Source organism: Labrus bergylta, chromosome 16 (genome assembly GCF_963930695.1).
Source record: "Labrus bergylta chromosome 16, fLabBer1.1, whole genome shotgun sequence".
In the NCBI taxonomy this organism is placed as follows: Eukaryota; Metazoa; Chordata; class Actinopteri; order Labriformes; family Labridae; genus Labrus; species Labrus bergylta.
The window spans coordinates 22,172,685-22,197,322 of record NC_089210.1 but is presented as its reverse complement, the minus strand read 5'-3'; the positions used below and the strand labels follow the sequence as shown (position 1 = coordinate 22,197,322).

The 24,638-nt window shown below is 41.1% G+C and overlaps 1 protein-coding gene across 4 annotated transcripts in view; it reads left to right on the top strand.

The window, feature by feature from the left end:
* prkar1b (protein kinase, cAMP-dependent, regulatory, type I, beta) overlaps positions 1 to 24,638 on the top strand; it is a 62,000-nt gene that overhangs the window by 16,513 nt on the left and 20,849 nt on the right. For all 4 annotated transcript variants that reach the window (XM_020647577.3, XM_020647591.3, XM_020647582.3 and 1 more), the window contains 2 exons: positions 1,811 to 1,902; positions 21,125 to 21,186. In XM_020647577.3, the coding sequence (XP_020503233.1) occupies positions 1,811 to 1,902; positions 21,125 to 21,186 (154 nt within the window). The remainder of the gene's footprint in view (positions 1 to 1,810; positions 1,903 to 21,124; positions 21,187 to 24,638) is intronic.

The following is a 24,638-nucleotide window of genomic DNA, read 5'->3' as shown; positions in this document are numbered from 1 at the left end:
GTCACTGTCTCATGAACAGACACACACGCACACATCGACTCATGCTGCCACATCAGCTGCCTCGGAAATATAAACAAATTCATGTAATTATCACACACAGACCATCAGAGAAAAGGCTGTCTTCTGGCCATTGATGAACACTGAGATAACTCAAACACATTTACACGCACACTTTGTGCATCTGCGCTGACATCTTACCACATCATCAATTTCATTAATGGCTCCACTGTCAGTATGTTTAACAGAACACAATCAATTAGCTAACCAGCTCATCTGATTAAAGGGAGCACTGCTGTGAGTCCTAACATATCACAAGTCCTGTCTGTCAATCCTGCAGATCACATTAATGGAATGAATTGGAGAGCTGGCGTCAGATTTATGTTGGAAACCAGTTAGGAAACCCTCTTTAATATCTGAAATTAGATATTGCCTCAGATTTGTAGTGTAATTAAATGCAGCACTTTATTTCCTTGAATTATGAGATGTATGAAGACAGATAATATAGTCATTGAAGTAAGTAGGCACCCCACAAGCCTATCTCTGTTGCTTTGCCATTGAATACACATACCACCACACTTTTATTGACTTCCTCCAATTAGTGCATGCAGGCGTATCATTCAAATCATGAAGAAATCATTTCTCACTTGGCTTTAACCCATCTTTCCTTTTGCAAATATGGCTAGGAGAGAATATCTAAAAATTACTGTGAGAAGTTACAGAAGAAATTATTCAAAAGATGACACAATGACATTTAATGATCCCCTGTGTGGCAGCACTGGAGCTGGACTTAGTGGAGGATAATTAGGTGTCTGACCCAGAGTCTGAATCTGAAAATTACTTTCATCACTTAGCCTCTCAGGGTGGATGCATCCTCCTCCAACTTAATTTCTCAGCCAGGCCAGCCTCTTTCTTTCTTCTTTATGTCCACTGAGTATCCAGGCCCCGAGTTCTGCAGATAGATGAAAAATTGGGTACTTTTTTATGTTGTATGTGATGTGGTCTGTGTGTATTTGTGTGCATGATGTGAACAGTGCTGCGTGGTCATCTTCATGTGGAAACATCTGTTGCTTTAACGTAATTACAGCCTACCCCCTCCTCTCCCTCAACACCAGAGACACACACACACACACACACACACACACACACACACAAACGTCTTCCTCACCAAGTTCTTCTGTTAGGATTTAGTTTATTCTTGTCACTCTTTCTCCTTCCTTCTTTCTCTACACTTTTTGACTTTCTCACCCTGTGTGAAAAAAGCACAAGTTCTCTTCAAAGATGTCTTTTTTAAAATACCGACTTCTGTGGCTTTGTTGTGGTTACAGACTTTGCAATCCATTTTCCACACACACACACACACCGTACACACACACACCGTACATACATATACACACACACACACACACACAGCTACACACACATGCAATCACACACAAGCACACACACACACATACACACACACACCGTACACACACACACACACAAACACACACACACACAGACAACCCACAGAGTGTGGGACGTGAAAAAGCATGTTTTATGAATGAGTTCAGGCCTCTCTTGAATTTTTTAAGGGTTGTGTGACATTTTGAGTGTAATCCCTGAACAGATGGGCTTTCCCAGAATACACAGACACACGTGTGGGATATGTCTTTCAAGTGTTTGCCAATGCGCTGCTCTTTAATTACTCAATTTAGTATGCTTTGAAGTGAAGCCTATTATGTGTTTTTGCTGGTTTAATTCATGTGTCCACCTGCACAATGTTGTCATAGTCTGTTTTACCCAATATATTACTGCTTCATCTTCACAGGTGATCCCAAAGGACTACAAGACCATGACAGCATTGGCAAAGGCCATCTCCAAGAATGTGCTGTTTGCTCACCTGGATGACAATGAGAGAAGGTACCATTTGTTTGTGACTACACCGATTTCTTCATGAGGTTTACCAGGTGTTGCCAGAAATCCAAATGTGTGTGTGGACATAGCGTGTATGTTTGTAGGCTGATATAATAATAATAAACAGGACATTGTTTCAGTCAAGTGTAGTGCTCTTAAGTTGCATCTCAGAACGGCATAGATGCCAACAGAGTGAGGAGAAGAGTTGGGTTATGCAGCAATGGAGGGGAGGCACTGTATGTGTCTCTGGGTTTCATTTGATTGTTGGATGGAATGGTTGCGTGTGTGTGTTTCTAGGAGCATGTTCGGACTTTGGCACTGAGGCTTAGATTCATTGCTGAGAAATCAACAATTTTCCATAGTAGTTTGAGCAGAAAGTGATTCCAATTTTCCTCTTTCCCTCTCTTTATTTAAACATCTGTTCATTGTTCCTGCACACTTATTCTCTCTTCAACCATCCTCGCTTCACCCTTCCATCTGTCCCAGATCTCCAGTGAGGTCTCCTCTTGGCTGTGACTAGGAGAGGGGGGTGTTGTGGGAAAGACTCTCAGGTGGCTGGCGGTCCGGCCTGCCAGCCGGAATAATGTTTCATTGGCGGGGAGAATCCATTATGCCCCATGGAGAGGAAAACACCGGCGCTTTCCTGTCGGCTAAAGCCTTCACGGACCAAACCCAAAACACGGTCTTTCCAGTCTTTCGTCAGCTGACAATTTACCGTGCTCCCTCGGCACAGGCACGCAGGCCTCTGATTGCATGTCAGTCCCTCTGAAGCAGCCCCGAATCGAGTGCAACATTTGATAGATCCAGACAGTCTGAAAAAAACATGTATTTGGGTGGCTTATGTAGCAGATTAGAGTTACACCACCGAAATAAATGGCAGTAGACCATAAACTATCAGGTTGTAATATACTGAAGGCTTTTCAGAAACCTTAGCTATGTAATGGCATCATTGTCAACCCTCGAAACCATGCATGATGCAGACTTTATTTGACTGGCTGTCATGTTTGCATGTGCGTTAATCAAAGCAAGCATCGGATGTATATAAAAATCCTCTGAAAACAGGCATTAGTTTTTGTGGGGGTTTTTTTATGTGAACTAGCAGCTCTGAAGGCTCTTAGCAAGTGAAAACCCTGTCGGATTTGTTAAATTGTACAGGAAACGTGGCAGTTAGTTGGCATTGCCTTCCTCTAACTCTCTGTTCGCCTCTCTGTCACTCTCACATTCTCCCTCCCTCTCATCTGCTCTTCCTCACTCTTCACTTCCAGCTCATGATGTTGGACTGCTGGCTTTTTTTTGGCTGGCTGGTGGCTCTGTCACATTGCGGTTTTGTTGCGGTTGTTGTGCCTGCAGCCCCTACTGACAGAAGTGAACTGATCTATGGCCAATGAGTGGCCAATGAGCATTAGTGAAAAACTGCACAGGGGTAAGCTTGAAGCCTTAGCACATGCTGTGGTTTCTTTTTCGGAGTAACCTATATGCTCAAATTCTTAATTTGTGGCACCTGTGCCTGAGAAGAAGCATATGCAATTTGTGCTCTTTTTAAAAGTTGTACAATATACATGATGCACCATAGTAGAATATATCGCTGTTACGAAAGGCAACTACGAAGAAAATGAAGCTTTAAAGCCACTCATTTTTTTCTTGTTGATGCCTTCTGTCGTTGGCAGATGTACATTGGCTTTCTTTGGAGGAGCTAGAACTGTCATAGACTGACGCACATTAGCAGATGGAGTCTCTCTCTCGTGGAGTTTCTCCCTCCCTCTCTGTTTCTTGCTCTTCTCGTTCTGCACACAGCTGGCCATTTGGGTTATTTGATGTACTTGCATGTGCTCACACTGGGTGAAACGACATTGACAGTCCCGGACTGTGATTGACATCAGAAGGATGAGCCAATAAATGCATCATTGGAAATACTACTCCTACTAGTTTCACTTGACTCTTGTTAGGCATAGGTAAATTTTCTTGTTCTATTAGTTTTTATAGCTTTACAAATTTACAAAAAAAATAAGCTTATTTTGTTGTTAGAGGTCTGTGTGTGTGAGACAGACAGAACAAATGGGCTGTTCGCTGTGTGTGTCAAGGAAACATCTTGTGTGATTAGTCACTCAGCAGTTATGTAAGCTGAACACTACACGATTTGTTCCCCCATTAGTACTATATTACGCTATCATCCCCTTCAGTAATGAGCAAGAACCAAAACAATGAGTCCTTCTTTGTTTCTCTCCTCTCTCCGATGCACTTTATCTCTCATCACTTTTTTCTTTGCTGCCCTCTTTTCTTCTTATTTTCTGTCCTCTCTCTGCGGTTCATAATCTATGTGGTCTTCTTCCAAACGTATTCATCTGCCTTCGAGGTATCCACTGTACTGGCCCTGGAGGCAGTATATTTTTCTTTAGACTAATTATTTTAAGATTCATTTTTTGGGCTTTTTTGCCTTTATTCGATTGGGCCGTGGATAGTTGGAAATCATGGAGAGAAGGTGGAGATTAACATGCGGGAAAGGAGCCACAGGTCAGACTGGAACTCAGGTCAACTTGCTCACTTTGAGGACTATAGCCTCTGGGGGCACGACCTAACCACTAGGGCACAGACGCCCCTTTTTTTTTTTTTAGGCTTTTTATGCCTTTATTTGGGAAGGACAATGGATTGAGAAGGAAATCAGGGAGAGGGTTGGGAATGACATGCAGGTCAGACTCCATCCAAGGCCAACTTCCTAGAATACCACAACTGCTGTACATGGTGCGTGACCAAACCGCCAGGCCATCTGTGCCCCGAAGTAGGACACTTTTACTGACTTTCTTTTCTTCTTCTGCCTATTTCAGAATGATTTACTTCTTTGACAACTTGCTTTCTTAATGTATGTGAGCTGTGTAGTTTAACAACATGATCCCGTCTCTAATGAATGACAGTCAGAGTTCTCTTAAGGGATTTTTAAACCTTACAGTCTCGATAACTTGGATCTTGCTGTTACTGATCTTAACATTTTTAACATTTCCCTGCCAGGCCCTAGCTTACTTGATCCAAACAAGCAGGTATTTAAAAGACTGCAGTTGTTTGTTGATTTTGCTTGGAGTGCACAAGTACACAGCTGAAACTGCAGAAGTAGGATGTGTTTGAATTATTTCATGATACATTTAATTTGTTGCTTTAAAGATTGCTCTTAATTCAACATACATCTTTGTAGCCTCATGTGTCAAAACTGATATCGTTAATTATCAAACCACATTTTCCTTTGGCCTTTAGACTTGATTCCAATAACTCTACGTTCAACTCACTTACACTTAATGTTTACAATGTGTATATCTTTCCATAGAAAATATCTCAGTTGAGAGACGACTGACAGTGTGAATAATCCAGGAATTGGCAACACAGGAGAAAATGATCCAGCAGGGCAGCACGAGCAGAATAGTGCTTCAAATTAAACAGTGCCAGCTAGTGCTATACGCTTTGATCGTATTGTGTTTTGTAGATGTTTGCTTTACTCAGCTTCCATTGTCAGGAATGTAAAGATGTCAGGATCTATGTGTGGTTTCTGCAGAGAGAATGAAAACAGAAAAGCCTAGAGGAAGGGCAAGTGTTCTCTAAAACACTAAGATTACCTTTACTTTTTCTCTGCATCTTTCACAACTCTCTTTGCTCTTTTTTTTTATCCCGCTGAACCATTTTCTCTGAGCTGATCACATATTTAAGCATTTATTCATTTATTTTAAATATTTATGCTCAACATTTGGAATCATTATTTAATTTATAACCAGTGGTTTTAGTAGAGCTTGAAAATGAAAAAGTTGTGCAAAGGTTTAGGTGGACCTTTCTACAGACCTCTTGTTTTGGTACATGGGTAAGGCAAACACACCATCACTAGCAGGCACACCAATACAACCATCACTACAAAGGATGACAGGGATTACAGCACCATGAGAAACACACACACACTCACACACACAGGAATATTCGAAAGTATGCATGTGAGCTTGTGTTCCCAGTGAGGCTGCTCCAGCTGGGAGCGTGGAGTCTTTGATTAACACACCATTCCATATGTCAAACTTTATGGCCTCAGAGTTTCTGAGCTCCACCAGCCGTGCTGTGTGTGTGTGTGTGTGTGTGTGTGTGTGTGTGTGTGTGTGTGTGTGTGTGTGTGTGTGTGTGTGTGTGTGTGTGTGTGTGTGTGTGTGTGTGTGTGTGTGTGTGTGTGTGTGTGTGTGTGTGTGTGTGTGTGTGTGTGTGTGTGTGTGTGTGTGTGTGTGTCTCTGTAGACCATCCTTCCTCAGCTGCATGAAAGGGAAACCTCAACACATTTTCCCTTCCAGATTTCATCTAAGCCCTGTTTTTGTTGAACAGTTTGATGGCAGACGAGGTTACAGGGGAAAAAATGTGATCAAAGCACACTTTGTTGTTCTTACAGTACAACAAAATGATGTGGATTTTGAGGACTATACGGGAAAAGTTTTTTTCTCTCTTTATCTCTTACAACTTGCCTGGTGCCTGCATGTGGCTGGACCCTTCAATTTGTTGCCAATACGCTGCCATTATTACCTCACTGGGATTTGTCCACAAATCAACTCACAAGCAAGCAAGATAAGCTGGAACTAGTGTTTGATCTCAGTTCATGCTGAGCCTACTCTGCTAACACCCAACTCAGCCTTTAACCTGTTTGATTATTCTGCTATTCTAAGAGCACCACTTCAGTCATAGTTTTTGGATCAGAGGGCTTTAATCGAGCAGAATCTCAGGACTGATAACAATCAGGCTGTTTTGCAACAATTTAGTCATATCCTGCAGCCTAGTTTTTTACTTTACAGGCAGGTGTGTGTGTGTGTATACTTTGCACTCATGTGCACACGCATAGCGTGTTTATCCAGGTGTACATTCAGTTTATATCTGCAAGCCTATCTCTGGAGCACTTTTACCGGATGATAACCCATTTATAATCAATCTCTAACTATAACAGAAGTGCTGTCGCATGTTTAAACTAACTTTCTTTCAGTTCGTACAATAATAATATTTCTTATCTAATTTTCTAAAGAAGTGATAAGAAAGGATATTTCTGATAGCAGCTTTGGTTATATATTAATGTTAAACTGTTTTGTCAGTACTTTTTCTCCCCTGTGACCCGGCAATAACATAACGTTTGTTAATAGACACAGGAGATTACATATAGGAAAAGGATTTATTACTGAAGAAGGGACCTTTGGGAAATCTGTCCGAAGGTGCATTTATTATTCCCTTGACAAAAACAAAACACAAGCAAACATACATATAAGCTCAGCTCATCTCTTGCCCTGCATTAGTCTAATGCACACATACCACAAAACAGTCTCCTGAGGACAGTACAGAGACAAGAAGCTCTGCTCTCTGTGTAACCACGTAAATAGTCTGACAGGCCTGAGGAAACCCTGTTTATCCCATTCCTTTAGCTGTCCTGGCAAAGTCTACAATATTACAAATGACTTTGCCATCTGGTAACAGGAGTTATTAAACCTGCTTGAGGTCAAGACCCAATGGTAAATCAAGCAAATGCACTTCTTTGATAAGTAGAGAACCCCCCTCAAATCAACTGATCAAACTTTTTTTTAACCATATTCTAACAAAACAATCACATTTAGTAATTCAAATCAGAATGCAATCATTGTTAGGATTGCAAAGATATAGGAGTTACCTCATCCTGCCTGTTTTAATCCTCTAATTAACAAGCTGAGTAATGAGTTGATGAAGTGACCGATTAGTTGATCTCTGACCCCCAAGCCCTGACCTCTGCACCTTCCCCACCAGCCCCTGTCGATGGACGGGGAACATCTTTAGTGTACTGCCACTCTTTGTCTGTGTGTGTATTTGTGTGTGTATGTGCGTGTTGCCTTGAAGAGGTGAAAAAATAACAATAAATAAATCAGGTAGTGACAGAAAAGTCCCACAAACAAACAATAGTGAAGTGAAGGACACTTAAACTGCGCGAGAGAGATCTATCGTGTCTCACGTTCCAGCGGAAGTTTATTTAAGGCCTCTGTGAAGGAAACAAACAACATTGAGAGGGGTGCAATGTGAGATAGTGTGTTAAGCTGTATCAGATGTAGGGCTCTCACTATACCAGAATCCTAAACTTTGATACAATTTTGGTAAAAATCAAACAATATCTGCATCTGTTTCAATACCAGGTATTGCAATAAAAAGTACAAGTCCTATAGGAACCACAATTTTGGGTAGTTTTTAGTTTTTAAATACCAAACACAGACTAATTCCTGCACACTGTCTAAATTGTACAAATACACCAACAACATATTTGTGCAATTTAGACAGCAGCTGTTTGTTAAATACATGACTTAAGATTTTTTTAAGGCTTTGGGTACTTTTTGATATAATAGATCTTTAAAATAACTGAGATTGTATCATTTTAAAATATGGTACCAAAAAGTATTGAAAAGTGAAACATTTTAAGATATGATAAAATGCCCATTTTCTGCCACACCAACCCTGCATCTCCATCAACATCCACATGCAAGTGTGTTGTTACCACACAGCTACCCCTAGGGGGTGTTTTTGCCACACACACAGATAATACAGATATTGACTTTGTTGAGAGTGATTGCCTCTGAGAGTCAGACAAACTATTTCATGCAATGTAAACAGATACATACATACAAACCAGTACGTGTATGTGAGATTATGGTGTGCCTGAGGGAATACATACTTGGGTTCTTGTTTAAGGTACCCAAACCCTCTGCAGGCTGCCTTATCTGGCAGTAGGGGAAACAGGATGGAGTAGCACTGAAAGGTAGTTGATGCTTGTTTCTCTGACCAAAACAACATCGCTTTTCTCACAATTTTGGAATGACTACTCAGGAAGTATCCTGTAGTGTATGTGTGAGTGTGTGGGCGTGTGTGTGTGTGTGTGTGTGTGTGTGTGTGTGTGTGTATTTGTGTGCCTTTTTGCAGCTTTGAGAGGAACTGTTGATTTATGTGTTCAGGTGAAAGGATAGAGAAGACGCTTGGCTGTGATTTGTATTTTATGGTTGGCTATGCAATAGCAGCAATCAGCAATACAAACAAATTACCAGTTTGCTTGTTGTATAGTCTGTTTGTTTGTGCCGGTGTTTCCTGTCTCGCAGCTTCCCTCATTGACCGTCTGTGTGTTCTCATCCCTGGTCTTCCTGAGAGCCCGGTGGTCCTCTTTTACCCCCTTTTCAGAATAAACCACTTTCTCTCACTTATCTTCCCTCTCTCTTAGTCGTGAAGGCTCATTCACGTCTACATCCACGCTCACATCCAGTCCCTCCCCCACATTCATCTGTAGTCTTCTCTCTCTGTGTCCCCTGCATGGCTTTGTGCTGCTGCCACAATGCCAGGGGCCAGGCGATGAGGTCACTCTCCACAGGAGAGCTGCAGGCCTGACTGAACCTCGACCATCCCCACCACCATCCAGCCCACAGAGAACTAACAGGCCAAAAGCAGCAGCCTCACCTCCCCCAGCACACTCCAACAACGTCACCTCTGTACGCCCACGCAAACCACAGGGCATGCACACAAAAACACATCATTTTTAGGAAGTCCATATCTCCCTGACTGTAGATAAAAAACAGACATCAGCAGGTGGTATTCACAGCCACAATGTTACACTCGCACAACTGCACAGATAGCTGGAAACTTTTGTCCTCTCTCATACCCTCTGCTGTGTTCCAACCTGTCCCCTGCCGCCTCTTCCGCCCCCTGTCTTCTTTCTCCATCCTTCACTCCATCCAGTTCTTTAGAAAGTAGTGAGTCATGTCTTAGTGTTAGGTTCTGGAGTCCTCTTTGAACATTGTATTCCTTCCAAAAAGTACCCCAGAGTCCATGCAGGACCGCTTTCCAGCTAGCTATGACTCATCTCTGCCTTTTCAGCTGCTAATACTATCAACGTGAGTATTTACATGTGAGAGCACATGTGTAAACATGTTTTTGTGCTCATTTTGTAGTGCAAAGGTACTTATGTGCAGGTTTTTTTTATGTGTGGATGTGCAGTGCATATGCACATGTGTCTTAACAGGAAAAAGAAACCTGGCCTCTGCTTTGGATCTGAACAGTAGTTTGATACAATATCTGCAGTGAGAAAAGTATTGAGTCACCTAAACTTCTCCTTACAAAATGGCCCTCAGAAACACTGTGTGTTGCAGATCGAGAGAAAGTTTATTTTAAATCTTCAGTTACACTTTTGAGCTGAGTTTTGTCTTCCTGCTATATGGCAGGAGTGACTCAGGGCGTTTGTAATCGTGGACAGTGTCACGTTTCCTTTCATGTGAATGAATATGTAGGGTAAATGTGCAAATGGCCATGATAATGACTTCCTAGCCAGGGTTTGCCCCTGCTGTGAGGACATGATGTTCCGGCAACCCTTCAGTGCCTTTGTAGCTCAGCCAGGCCAACACAGTACAACCCACACACTGACCACCAGCACATTAGCCAAGGACAGAGAAGCCCAGCACCCTACAGAATAGGTCGAGTTGGCCCATGGCCTCCCATTGTATACATCCCGTCTGCTTTTTCTATGCTACTGTGATAGGTTCCAGTGCAGGGGCACAGACAACAGTCTAGTTATAGCGTGTTAATTCTCCCATGACCTCCTTATTGGTTCATGGTGTAACTCTTGAGTTTCATTTAGATAAGTGGTGGTCAGCCCATTTCTCCTATGCTTGATAAGCATGAATGTCTGTGTTATAGAATTCAGGCCTGTAATCATGTGTTTTCAGGTAATTGTTTGTGTTCAGAATTGCTAGACTAATTCTGTTCCACAGTTATATACATAGCACATACAATGAGTCAGCTGTTCTGTCAGCGCTGAGGCTGTCTAATTAGTTTGTTACTTAATTGCAGTTTTTTTAAATTAATTTCTATGAAAACATTATGCATGATAAAGATTATTTAAAACTTCATCAGTAGGGACATTACACCAAGCAAAGTTTTCATCAACAACTTGCAACCTTGTTTTATAATGTTGAAAGATCATTGAGGCTAATCCCTTTCTTTTTATGATCTTCCATATTTAAGGAAGCGGTCTCACTTGTTTTGGCGAGCCTCTTTTCACTTCACAGTGTGATAATAATATTGCTTCGATTTTCCCCCTGTGTGTATGATCTGCAAAGCTCACATCTGCTAATGTGTTCAAATGTTGATTCAAACTTCAGACATAGAGGTAGCTAAGTTTTCTCAGCTACATTCATACCTCTTACATCGTAATCATATCATACAAACAGAGGGACAAGAGAGAAATAGTATAATAGTATGTGTATTTCCTCTTGAATGAAATCCACTTTGTCAGCTTAGAGAAGGAAACATCATTTTATCAATCAAGTGGCTGTTTCCTGTTGTTAACATGAATTAAGTTCCCAGGTAGCATACTGCAAGTGTTAGCACATTCCATGGTGTCAGTACATTATCTACACAAGATGCTAGTTGGTTGATCAACACTGTCTAAGTCTGCAGGCTGATGAAGCTGTCTGTTTACAGCAGGGAAGGCCTTACGTCAGTCAGATGTCAGTTATTGAATGTCAAATATTTCTCTCTCCTTCCCTGCACCCAGTGCACCTATTACCTCACTACCCAGAGCTCTTGTTGATGAGGTTTAAACACAAACACACACATACACAAGTTCAGTGTACAGTTCTAGCCCTAAGCACCTTTACAGTGGATACCTAGTCCCTCACTTTTTTTTCCATCTAGTCATCCACATATACTCTCCTCCCACTTCCTCAGGCATTTTTAGTTTCCTCTCAGTCTCAATTTCAGCGTCCACACTGTATTTATGTGTGAGCGTGCACGTATAATGTGCAGTGTAAACACCTCTCAGGTTTAAACACCCTCAAAGGACAATTTGTGACCTGATCTGCTTCCCAAATGCTTATCTTGTTCCAAAGCTTGTCTTCTGCAAGGTGGGAATGAGGGAGGGAGGAGGAGAGGGCGGAGAGGAAAAGACATGCCCGCAGGACAGCGGCATGTCTTGTGATGTTCAGCGATGTGTCAGGGAATGTTTGTGTGTGAGAGAGTGAGAAAAGAAGAGAGAGGGAGTGAACGGGAGGCACAGCTTCTTGGCGACTTTACATAATGCACATGGATGTTTTATCTTTGATTTTATATCTCTGTAAATTCAGGGCAATATCTTCTCTTGTACTTGCTAGGTGAGGAAGAGAATAAGTTTTCCTGCTTCTATCTTTCTCCTTCCAGTGACAAGTCGCCTGTGGACACATCAGAGAGGTAGAGGCTTAGTCCTGTCAGCGCCTGATTGAGCCTGACCCTTTTTCCTTCCGACTGTAAGAGCTTGCTTTTTCCTGCCTTGCAGCAACAAGCAAGACAGCCCGACTGGGAAGGTGTGAAAATCCCCAAGTTCTGAAAATCAGGCCTTTGTTAGACATCAAGAGGAAAATAAAAGAGACGTTTTAGGAAAGTTAATGAAGAGCAAAGAAGAATACATGACAGCAAAGAGAAAGAAGGGGAGAGGAAAGACTGGGAGAAAGTGCAGGGTTGGACATGTTTGTGATGCTTCCAGGCTGACATCATGGCTGCATCAGCAGGTGGTGTGTGTGTTGGATCATTATGTAGGCCTGTAAAACAGTCGTGTCACGCTGAATACACACAGCAGTCAAAAAGGTACAGGAGTCCGATTTTTACTTTTTATCCTCTTTCTTTGTCCAGCTCAAATCTTCAACGAAAAAGGTAAAAAGGAGGCAAACATTACGGAACTACTTTTTTAACTTGAAATGATCAGAAAACAATATTCAGCTGCTTTCTGCAGTAACATACAAAACATCCCACCACTTCACACGCAAATATTCCTATATCTGAACATTTTAATTGGAAACTGGCAAGAAAGGTCTGGATAGGTCGAGGTGAAAAATGGTTGCACATGTAGTCCCCCTAATGATCTGAGGACTACTGCTTCAATGATCTTAGAGCCTTGTTTTTCATATGCAAAGCTGAAGGTGAAAGGTGAAGCATTTCTCTAAATCGTGTTTTGTTTTTTATCCTTGAGTGTGCTGGTAAGATTCTGACTGAATATTGAAAAACATATCTCAAAGTATTGACCACACATTGGCCAGTTGAGGTTTAACAACTCTTTTCCACTTTTTACTGCTGCTTTAAATTGGCGTAGTGCACCACATTCTCCGCTGTCAGCCATGTTGTACTCTGATTTTCAAGGAGGAGAAAGGAGCCCTTGACAATTAATGTTTGATTAACTGTGAGTGTAGAAAGAGGCTAAAGATAATTATGATTGACTTGTGACATTATGAGCTACTGTAGTTTAAGAAGCGATAGATAAAATGCTGTCATGTTGTAAAGATAAGAGATGTCACAAGTACCTGAACAGGAATAACATCTCAGCCTCTCTGACACTTTTCTGGTTCTCTCTGGCTCTTTTTTCTCCTGAGTTTCTCAAAGGAGGTCTGATCATTATAATAAATATACATTAATAACAATGTTCTTCTGTAGCAGTGCACAGGTCAACCAAATAACCAGCCGTGGCCCTGAGGTGCTACTTCATATTTAGAGACACATATCTTCACTTTGAGGCAACAGGATGTGTGCAGGTTTACACCACTTATAAACCAAGCAGGGCCAGGTGTGTAGGTTTAACACAGTGTGCTCCCTGCCTCCTATTGGGTTTAAACACAGCTTCCAACATTCAATGACACAGCGTTTTCTTTCTAGTGCTCTTAGACCTCCAGGTTCGAGAATTTTAGCCCCAAGTAGATCAGTGGGACAGAAATATCCAGAGCACTAATAAAAATTAAAAGAGTCTTCTCAGTGCAGTAGACCATTGCAAAGTAAAAGAGCACTTAATATGTTTTGGAGGGTGTGATGTTTATCAAAACTGTTTGAGAGCTTCAGACCAAAGCCAGGAACAGATTCTGAAAAGGCCAGTTGTGCTTCAGAAAAGTGACGGTTGTCCCCCTCCTTCCCCGGCCTTGGCCTCCCCTCTCCTCCCTCTTTGTTGACCATCTTTAAGTGGTCGTTGCCAACAGCCATAAACTGTTATGTCCACCTGTAAACCCTCAAGAACACCCAGGGTTTTTCCTGGCTCAGAATGGGCCTTTGGGGGGTGACTATACACGCTGTAGTAAACGGTCGACCCGCGTATAACAGTATAGTCTGTATTACTTTATTTGACAGAAATCTGTGCATTTCCTGTTATTTCTGACCATTTTATAAATAATATTATCATTATGCTTAAGTTACTGAAATCCCAATTAAATTTGGTAAAGATTTATTTTATTGCAACAGTGAAACAGGGGAGGAGCAGGATTTTGAGGGAGAGGGGTGTAAAGAGATTGGAGGAGGGGAGGTCACAGCCTGTCAGTGCATTTCACCCTCTTCCTATGATGGCTGCTCTTTTGCTTTAAATTGTGTTTTCGTTTTACATACACATTTGTTTAAGTACATTTATTTGAGTTACTAAGGTATTATGTCAAATAATCACAGATTTAAGTCACAGATAATTTGGACCCGTCTGCAGACAGCAGAGGAGCAGGGACAAGTAGCTTCAGCTAGCCTACATCATACGAGGTTTAGATGATTGTTGGGAGACATATTTACCGTCATGAAGTGGATTGCTCTTTGAAATTAACTCGCCAAACGGAAAATCAACCCGCTTTTTGTGCTTGTGGGTGTCAGCGGATCGTCCGGAACCAATCAAAAGAAACAAACAGTCAATCAGCTGGCTATCCAGCATGCATGCGTAAATGGATGAGAGGGGAGATGACTGCTAGAAGTCAGAGACGTCATGTTTAAGTTTATGTTCTGCTTGTTCAACAGTCGTTTGATGTATTGATATTTTTAACATACATTCAGAGAGGATTTGATTCGCAATTGGAATCGTCTTTTTTTTCTTTTGGCGCTTGTGATTTTCCTTTGGCTCTGGGTAAAACCACTTTGGGGGCGCCAAAGAATTCTCTATGCAGGAAAAACCCTGCCACCTCTGTGTTGCCGGGTTGCTCATATATTCAGCATAGGCCAGTTCATATCTGCAAGAGGGACCAGGTAAAAGCTTAACCGTACATATTTTTAAATTGGTACAAAGAGGAAATATTCAGCAATGTGCATACAAATACCAACATATTGCTTTGGTATTTTTTCATATCCGCACAAAAGTTGATATAAAACTGGCCCAGCCACAAGCTACAGACAGTAACCTATAGGCTAGATTAAAATTCTTTGTTATTCGGAGTATGCCTATCCTTCCTTTATGATGAAAAAAGAGGAAAAAAGAGCAACAGTTAGTGGGAAGTATTTGGTTTCTATTCTCTGAAGATATTTCTCTTTAATGAATCTGCCAATAAAAGTGCAGGAAGAAACAAACCATGATCATTTAGTTTTTCAGCCACAACATATGTGAATGCTCATCAGTACATTCTGATATATGTTGGCTGGGTTTGAAAGTCTGTATATTAAAGTTACAGACTGTAGAAGCCCAGTGACAGTAAAATAAGTAACATTTCCCAAAAATGTCTAAACATAACTTGGCCTGTATTGTACATGATGTCTTGCTGTACAGTTACAAAACCCTTAATTTCAAAGTCAGAGAAATGCATATTTTTACTCAAGGTGCTTTTAATTTGTTTCCCTTCTCCCTTTGGAGGCCGGGGTATGAAATGAGTAGCAGTTTGTATGTCACAGTCCCTCCATGTTTTGTCTCTTTAGGTGAAAACGAGGTGCATGCTGCGAGCCTTTGTGTCATACATATCCTCAGTGAGTGCTCCATTGCTGTATAATTATACCTACTTCATCTCCCCCTTTTCTCTCTTTTCTCTCTCATGTGCTCCTGCTTGTTGGCAGTGCTGTGCAGCAGACTGCATCAGTGTATATACCTGCTTACACGTGCCGGTTTACATAATGAGACGGTTTCCAAAAGCTGTTGCGTTGTGTTCACAGTAATGAAGCTCAGATGGGTTTTTTGCTCCATGTGAGTAACCTTGGCTTGTTGTGCTCAACTTTAAACTCAGGATATTTAACTGTACATCACTTAGTCAGCCTCATAAAGCTGTTTTCCCTCTTACTGTGATATGCCCACAATGAGTCATACAGCGGGCTAGTAAACATTTCTGTTTACCTTCATCGTCACCGAAACACTAATTTATCTTTTTATGCTGTTTTGTGAGTTAACTTGTGTTTCGCACATTATGCTGACTAATCAAATCCTTCACCTGGGAGTCAAACCAAGAAATGTTCTGTCATTGTGTTTTTCATCAAGACCTGCCAATTTCAATTTGTTGGGAATGTGCATTGTGCTTTTTTGAATTCCTCAAAGAGCTCTTAATTCTACCAGACTCTAAAGAAAATGCTGCATAAATAATTTTTTAACATTACCAGGGCATTCTGGGTTTAAAAAAAAAAATATTGTCCATACTTCTTGAGTTGTAAATCAAAGATTTCATCATCATACAAGACTATTGTGTCTTTGGGCAATGATGCAACATGTACTGATATCACTGAATTGCGACTATACAATCCCGTAACCTGTCTGCAATCATCTTCTGATAGACGATATATATGCCTCTGGGAATGGAAGCTGATTTCTCTGTAAATTCATTGAAGCCATTAAGCGGTAGTGTTTAATGACTTCCAGGCACCACTTACTTTTCTGTGCATTGTTTACGTCTGCAACCTACAATATAGTCGACATTTCTCGGTCCATACTTTCCAGGAGTAGCGCCCATTCATCTGTTAAGTCTCAGTTCAACAGTACAACGTAAGACATACAGAGGTTTCTCTCAGTCTCACGGTATAAACTTCTAAAATGATCGTTTATTGAATGGAGGTCAGATGATACCTGATTCTGATGCGTATCAGGTAGCCACACAGCATCAAGCAGATCTGTGGCTCAAGTGTAAATGTTTGATCCATAATGGATTGTTAGCTGCACCTTTATTCCAATATCAGTTTTTAGCGACAAATAAATCATCCTAAGAGTCGATGGGAGCTAATGTTCCTTCTGTTTTGTTTGTTTTTTGTCCAACTGGACCTTTTTTATCTGCACATGTCGATTTGTCAATGCAGCTCGGACTACAGATTTACTTAAAACGGAAACCAGAACACAATCCATGCTGAATATCCAGACCCCTGTGTACATCCTGTACATTTGTATTTAGAATCTGTACAACTGATCTGACAATAAATGTCCATTTTAACGTGTTAGTTACATGTATTTTAATATAAGTATATATAATATGTGATTTGACAACCCCCAGATATTACAATGGAAATTGACACATAAAGACAATAATTAACTGAAAGCATATAAAGAATTTCTTTAAAATGACTATATAGATGGACCTCCAGCCTCTGTATATCATCAAATACTTTCTTTTTTGGCATTCAATACTTGGGCCCTCCTTCCCTAAGATGGATAACTGTGCCCTTGTAGGATGGGCAGTGAATCCCCGTACGCCCCGCTCTTTTCTAACAGATCTACTGTATTTACAGAGACATCAGATATGGGGTTTTGTTTTTGTGTCAGACTTTTGATGAAGTCCCTACTGCCTTTGTTGGCCTACAAGTCTTACACAATCAACTGTACATTTGGTCTCTCCAGGCTATGACTTCTATCAAGGAATTAAGTGAACTTGCAAAACAAAGACCATTGTTCTAATGTGTAACAATAAGCGATCTGAACTACTATCTAACTGCGGTAATGAAAATGAATCATTCAACTGTGTGCCAGCCAAACCAGTGGCACATTGCTGCCAAGCCAAGACACAACTTGGAGAGTCGGGACATTCCTGTAAGTGGAGCAGTTGTTGATTGTTTTGCTTATTGCAAAATCTCTTCCACACAGACGAGTGAACATTCTGGATGAGTTCCCCATTAAGGACTTGTGTAACTCAGCATTCTGCGGCCCATTAAGAAACACAAAGACAAGGCTGCACGCCGCACAGTGAGAAAGAAACCTTTGCTATAAATTGCTTAATGGCAGTGATGTTATGTTGAGGTAGTGAGGTGAGAGATAAGATGTCTGCTGCTGAAAAAATAAACGCCTTACTTTAAGGAGAAATTAAGACAAAGGAGGGTGAGGTAAGCTAGAAAGGTCCTCATCAAGCCAATCCAGCTACAACAAGCAGGCCTGATTTTATTTCATTAATGACTGAAATTCCCTGAGCTAACTGCCTTTTTATGGGTGTTTGAGAACAATAGAACGCTGTTGCTGTGTTGTTGTTTTGTGTGTGGTTGTGAGAGAGTAAAACTTTTTCTATCATTCCCTAACAAACACACATGCATGCTTGCATGAAGATACTCACTTTTTTGGTACTACTTAGAACCTTTTCATCATAATACAGGTGTATTCTTTTTATATGTAATTATTTATACCTCTGACTTTATTTTTCTGCCATCATTTGATTCTTCGTTGAACTTGAATCTGTTGCTTCACTGCCAAATTATTCACCAAGATTAATATGTGTTCTATCATCTGTGCTGCATGTGATGTCATCTGGACAGAGACTGTGTGAACAGCAGGATACATTGTAAGAGTTAGAAATAAGATGAGGCAGTTGCAGTGATGCATTTATTTTTTTCTTATATGTGTGCGTGTGCATACAGGATAGTGTGTGAAGGTGCATGTACATGTTTTGACGGAGGTATGTCCACATATATAACCAATGACAAAAGCTTTGCCTCCACCCTAGGGGGAAGGTGAACTTCCTTGCTCCTTTAGAGTCTCTCTGTCTGTCTCTGCCAGAACAGCACATCCATTGTTAGGGGTTGTGGAGTCCTCTGCTTTTTCATAAGGTCAGAGGGGCTACAGGTAGCGGAAAGGACAAGATTAATCACCTCATCTAGAGCAGGCAGGGAGGGGGTGATAGACCAAGAGATGAGAGAAATAGGTGGGGCAGGGAGGGAATTAGAGGGAAGAAAGGGGTAATTGAGAGGGGAGAGGAAGGGGAAAAGTTATCGGGGAACAGACAAGGAGGAAGTTGAGGATGAAGAAAGGGAAAGAGAGACAGGCAGAGACGGGGGGAAGTAATTACCTGCGTAAGTGTCTTTGTTGTGCTCAGCGGTGCATTCAGCGAGAGAGGCATTGCATTGAAAAAGAAAGGTGGTCAAGGGCAATTACCTCAACCCAGCTTTGCTTGCCTTTGATCCTCTCTGTATGACTACATAGTTTAGTTTTGGGCACCATAGTAAAGTTTGCTGTGCGCTACATCATCATCAACGATATGAAAGAGATTTCATCAGATGTATCACTAGTCCTGATAAGTTAGCATTGAATGTTTGTCCCCTTTGTCACGAAGCACATCGTTTTCATTTCCCTATCCATTTTAATCCGTTCCTCTTTTGCTTAATTTTCATAAACAACACATCACTATTTTTCCTCTATCTGAAACTGTCTGCTTCTAAGTTCTGTAAATAAGCAGACCCCTCGGTGAGTGCAGTTGGTCACAGATTTGAGGAGAGTTGTGGGCACTCAGACTGCAGATGTTGCCCTGACTAATTGCGATCAAAGAGTTTCAGATTGTTTGTCATGAGTGTGAGTATGTGTGTTTTCATCAGGAATGTCCATGCCTTGATGTTTTGTACTTGCAGTTGTGTGTGTTTGCGTGCTGACATGCACAACTGAGAATACTGGTTGCATGCATAGCCCAACACGATACAAGCCGAGTTGTATTTGAGTGTGTCTGCGCATCTGTGCTTGTGCAGTTGTAAGTATTTTTTCTTAATAATACATGCATGCGTGTGTGCACTTTGTGCCCTCTGTGTGTGTGTGTGTGTGTGTGTGTGTGTGTGTGTGTGTGTGTGTGTGTGTGTGTGTGTGTGTGTGTGTGTGTGTGTGTGTGTGTGTGTGTGTGTGTGTGTGAGTCAGTGGCCAGCTGCATCGCACTGGGCCTACCTGTGGGTGTAGTTGGCCCCAATCCACCTTCTGAAGTCTGCTTTTTATTCAACGTCACATAAACAAATACCAGCAGGGTCCGTTCACTTCCAAATCACTCAATAACATCCTCAGATCTCCCTTCAACATCTGTTGACCTCAAGTTTTTTTTTTACTGGGAGGTTCATGTAAAGCAACACTTTCATGTGTGTAGAGTGCAGAAAGGTGTGTTTGACTGTGTGAACCTTTTCATTTCTAAGAGCTGAAGAGTCTAGGATTCTGTCATGAGTGCAGACATATCCAACACCTACACATTATTTTGTACAAACCTGTGTGTTTTCATAGGCAATATATACTCAAACGCAGACAGCCTGGTGAAAACACACACATCCAGTGTCACACACTCCCCACATATATCCAAGAACGGGCTGGAACTTGCCCCACATTCACTCAGCAGGTCTTGTATGCCTTTGATATGCCTGACCCTCTTTTATTGTTTTTTCTATATTTCTCTATAAGACAGGCGGTATGTAACTGATTAGATAGATAAATATACCCTAAAGGTGAGAGACGAGCAGGGAGGAGAAGAGGAAGCACACTGGAGTTTTCTCTTGTCCCAACACATCTCAGCAGAGGAACTTTAATCTGCTGAGGCTTCATGCATTTAAACTGCACGATTAGGAAGAGTCTAAGAGGCGCTTTCCCTTCTGGGCTGAAACAGAAATTAAGTGCTTAGGCACAGCCCTCGTTTTGTTTGTTTTCTCAGCGCTGCTTTTTAAAGATACACTCGGAGATAAAGGCTGTGATCATGTGCTGAAACAACACAGAGTCAAGTCTAAACCCAGGTGCAGCACTAATACAATGTAAAGATACAGAGAAAATAGTCAAAGCTTATTTATGCACATTTGTTTCGATGACGTTATTCTGTTATATTCCAAACACCACCTGTGATACATAGGTCATAATAATAACGCCTAAGCTCTTATAGATTTGTTGGACTGAAGTGTATTTTTTCTCCGTGGCGCATGTTGTTACTCTATGAAGGTTTTAATTGTGGATGGTTAGTGTTTGTTTGAATGTGGATAACGTTAAAGAAATCAGTATTGTACACATTCAAGTGGGTGTGTTTTGTGTGGGTAATCCAGAGTCCTCAGGCCTTTCTCTTTGACTGAGTTTACACAGTGATGTTGGCTTCTCTTTCTGCTCCATTATGCCACTCTTTCACAGAGTAAAATGTGTGTGCGTGTGTGTGTCTTTTTGTGTTTGTGTGTGTGTGTGTTCTGTATGTACGTGTGTGAGTGAGACAACAATTCGGAAGAACACTATAATACAAGGTATGTTTGTAATCACTATGTTCTCTCTCCCTCTTTTCCGTCTCCCCTCTCTTTCCTCCCTCTCATTCTCTTTCAGTGACATATTTGATGCCATGTTCCCAGTCACCCACATTGCAGGAGAAACTGTCATCCAGCAAGGTATGTATTTATGTTTGTTTGGATGAATGTTGCCATAATTATTCACTGTGGATTAGTTTGTTTTCCAGCACCAAATAATCCTCAAAACATCGGATGTGGTGTCGGTAAAGTTCAGATATGAAATGTTTTTTGAGGACTTTGATTGAAAACAGTGGATAATCACTGGAAGTTGACAAAAAGCCAATATTTCAAATAAGTGAAATAAAGTAAGGCTTAATAAATCATAACACTCAAAGACAGCTCTTATATTGTGAGTTGATTGATCCCATTTAACCACACTTATTTAAGTAAATTAAGACATCCTTTTGGGTTCTTTATGTAGGAGCACATATTATAAAAACCTGCTGGGTAAGAGTGAATATAAATACAAGATACATCAACCTCACATATCTCTGATGTGCCAGTCACAGAAAAGCACGATGACAATAGCACAGCAAATAGAAAGCTTCTTCTCCTGGACGTTATGTTGTTGCCTTGACTCTGCAGAGCAGACTCATTTGTTCTGTATAAATGTGCAGCCAGAGACAGATGTTTATTTAAAAAAAACATTAAAGAAGTGCAAACTCAATAGAAGCAAATATGAATCCTACCATCCATCAGTTGTAATTCTACTTTAATTCACACTATAAATGTCAATGTTAAATGTTAAATGATGATGGATCGCAATACTTAAATATGTGCAGCTGGATACTGAAAAACAAAGTTGTAAAGAGTCTGTTGCACAGAAGTAATAAGCTCTGTCACATGTGCCTTATATAAAAGAGTAGAAAACCACCTTTAACTGATGTTCTTAATGTGTGCGTGATTGTTCAGTACTAATGTTGTTTTTATGTAATTAATTCAAAGTAAAAACGTATTTACTTTTTACTGATGTTGCATAAGAAACATGCATTACTCAGTCATTGTTGCTCAGTGCAAAACCTTCTTCACAATGCCAAATGGTCAGTTGTTCTGTTTGTGCTTCAAAAATAGCGACATTTTCATCAAAGCATGCACTTACTGCACCACGACTACTTGGGTTCATTTTATCCCTCCACTCCCTCGTTCACAACCCCTTTACTCTTCATGCCCCACTGATACATTCCCCCTGGTTAGAGCAGATGCCAGGCCCCTCTTTTCCCGACCACGGTCGTCATAGCCTTCTGGACTTTGAAGCAACACAGAGCTAAACAAGGCCAGACTGTATTTTTACTGCAACCCCCACTGAAACTCCTTTAAAAACAGACATAGAATATGACATTAAATCAATACAATTTGACATTTTGCCTCTTGCACATTGCACAATAAACCTTGGTTCAAACTCTCATGAAATCACATGGATATTATCATACAAACACCAAACAAACACACTTTCTCTTATACAATAAGTGAAGGAAAACTGCAGGTTTTTAGACTGACTGGATCACACACTCATCCAGTCCCTCCCTCCATACTCTGAGACAACATCCTGGATTATCAGTCCTAATTTGGTGATAATAAGTCTAGCTAGTTTGCAGGGCCCCCAGTCCCAGACAGTCCATTGTTATATACACTACAGAGTGTGGTATACAGTATATACAGTACAGCACTGATGTCATTGCTAATGTATGGACTACTGTGCAGCTTCAAAAACTCGGCCCTGCTGCAGGCCCATCACACACTATTTAGACACAGCCTGGAGTTATCGACTCTGCGGCTTGAGTGGTATTTAAACAAGGGTGAATTAACTGTCATTACATGCAAAATGGAGCATAGAGGTATTTTCAGTATAATCTATTGTCTAATGCAAGTCCTAAATGATTGGTTCTTTGAATGAGTAAATAAATGATTTATGATTTTTAAATTGGAGACAACAAAATTGAAACAGGGCCACTCTATGAACGTGTGTGTGTGTGTGTGTGTGTGTGTGTGTGTGTGTGTGTGTGTGTGTGTGTGTGTGTGTGTGTGTGTGTGTGTGTGTGTGTGTGTGTGTGTGTGTGTGTGTGTGTGTGTGTGTGTGTGTGTGTGTGTGTGTGTGTGTGTGTGTGTGTGTGTGTGTGTGTGTGTGTGTGTGTGTGTGCCTATATGCGCCTATGTGTGAGAGCATGCGCTATTCAAATATTTGCCTGCACTCTCAGGCACAGAGGGAATGGAAAGGCGCAAAACAAAGACTCAAGCACCCAAGTGATAAAAGACAGGAAGAGAAGAAGAAAGGAAAGACGGAGCGAGAGGGAATTGAAAGAGAGATAGATGAGATGAAAGAGAGAGAGGCAGAGACAGAGCGAGGGAGATAGCAGCAGGCCAGGTTGCAGCAGGTTGTATGTGTATGTTTGTGTGCCTGCCTGGGGTCTCCTCTGGGACATACCATCAGACAGACAAGGAGCGTTTTGTGTGACAAATAGAGCGGTATGATTAACGAGCTCTCTCCTCTCAGTATTAATTAGCCGTGTGAACTCCTGTGAACTTTAAACACAGGGCGCTCTCAGCCTTTCAACTCTTCAGGTGAACTTATACACACAAACACAAAGTCGTACACCCTCACTTGGTACATACAGAATGCATACACATGCATACTTTTGTCAGATACTCATGCCTCATTTCCCACTTGAGCCTCTGAATGGAGTTGCATTAATATCTTATTGTAAGAGGTAGCTGCAGGGTGAGCTTCATAGTGCTCATGTATGTGGCTGTCAGTCATCCATATTCATTTCCCTTGAGCCCTATGTAACGGATAGCATAATTAAAGGAACACACACTCCACCATTTTTCAGCCTTATCTTCAGACTAGACCCTTTTAGCAGACATCAACCAACCAGATCCCATAGCTCACTTCGAGGGTGATCATTGTCGTGAAAGCTCAGAATCCTCCTGTCATTGACACAACAGGGATCCAGTGAGCAGACCAGACAACATTGTCAGTTGACATCCTTGTGCATAGGAAAACTGCAGATCAACTAGCTGATATAATGTCTTATCACTTAAATATAGTCTAATTAGCTGCATTTTTTTCCACTCTGGTAAGCAGACATTATAGATGGCACTCTTTTTTGCAGGGGTCGCTAAGATGGACTTTCTCATGATCAATACACAACTTAAGCATAAGATATACTTTATTAATCCTGTGAGGGGCAATTTAATTTTCAAACTGACAAAGTCTAAGTTCTCTCAACATCTTCAGAAAGAGCTCTTCTGATTCTAGGAATTTTTTGCAGCTTGTGGTGCCCCTATTGGCCTAACTTTAAAGGGTTAATCCAGTAGTTTTAATTATAAAACAATATCAATCTAACTCTGACATGACAAAAACAAGCACAATTGGTGGTCCAGTTGCCTGTAACGTTCACATTACAGCTACTGCAGCCTGTTGTATGGCTGCGTGATGCAGAATCTACTCACTTATACCAAAATTATTTGGATGAATTAGTCATTTTACCAAATTTACAAAAAAATAAAACGTAAAACATCAAATGTAATTTACACATTTAGGAACATTTTGT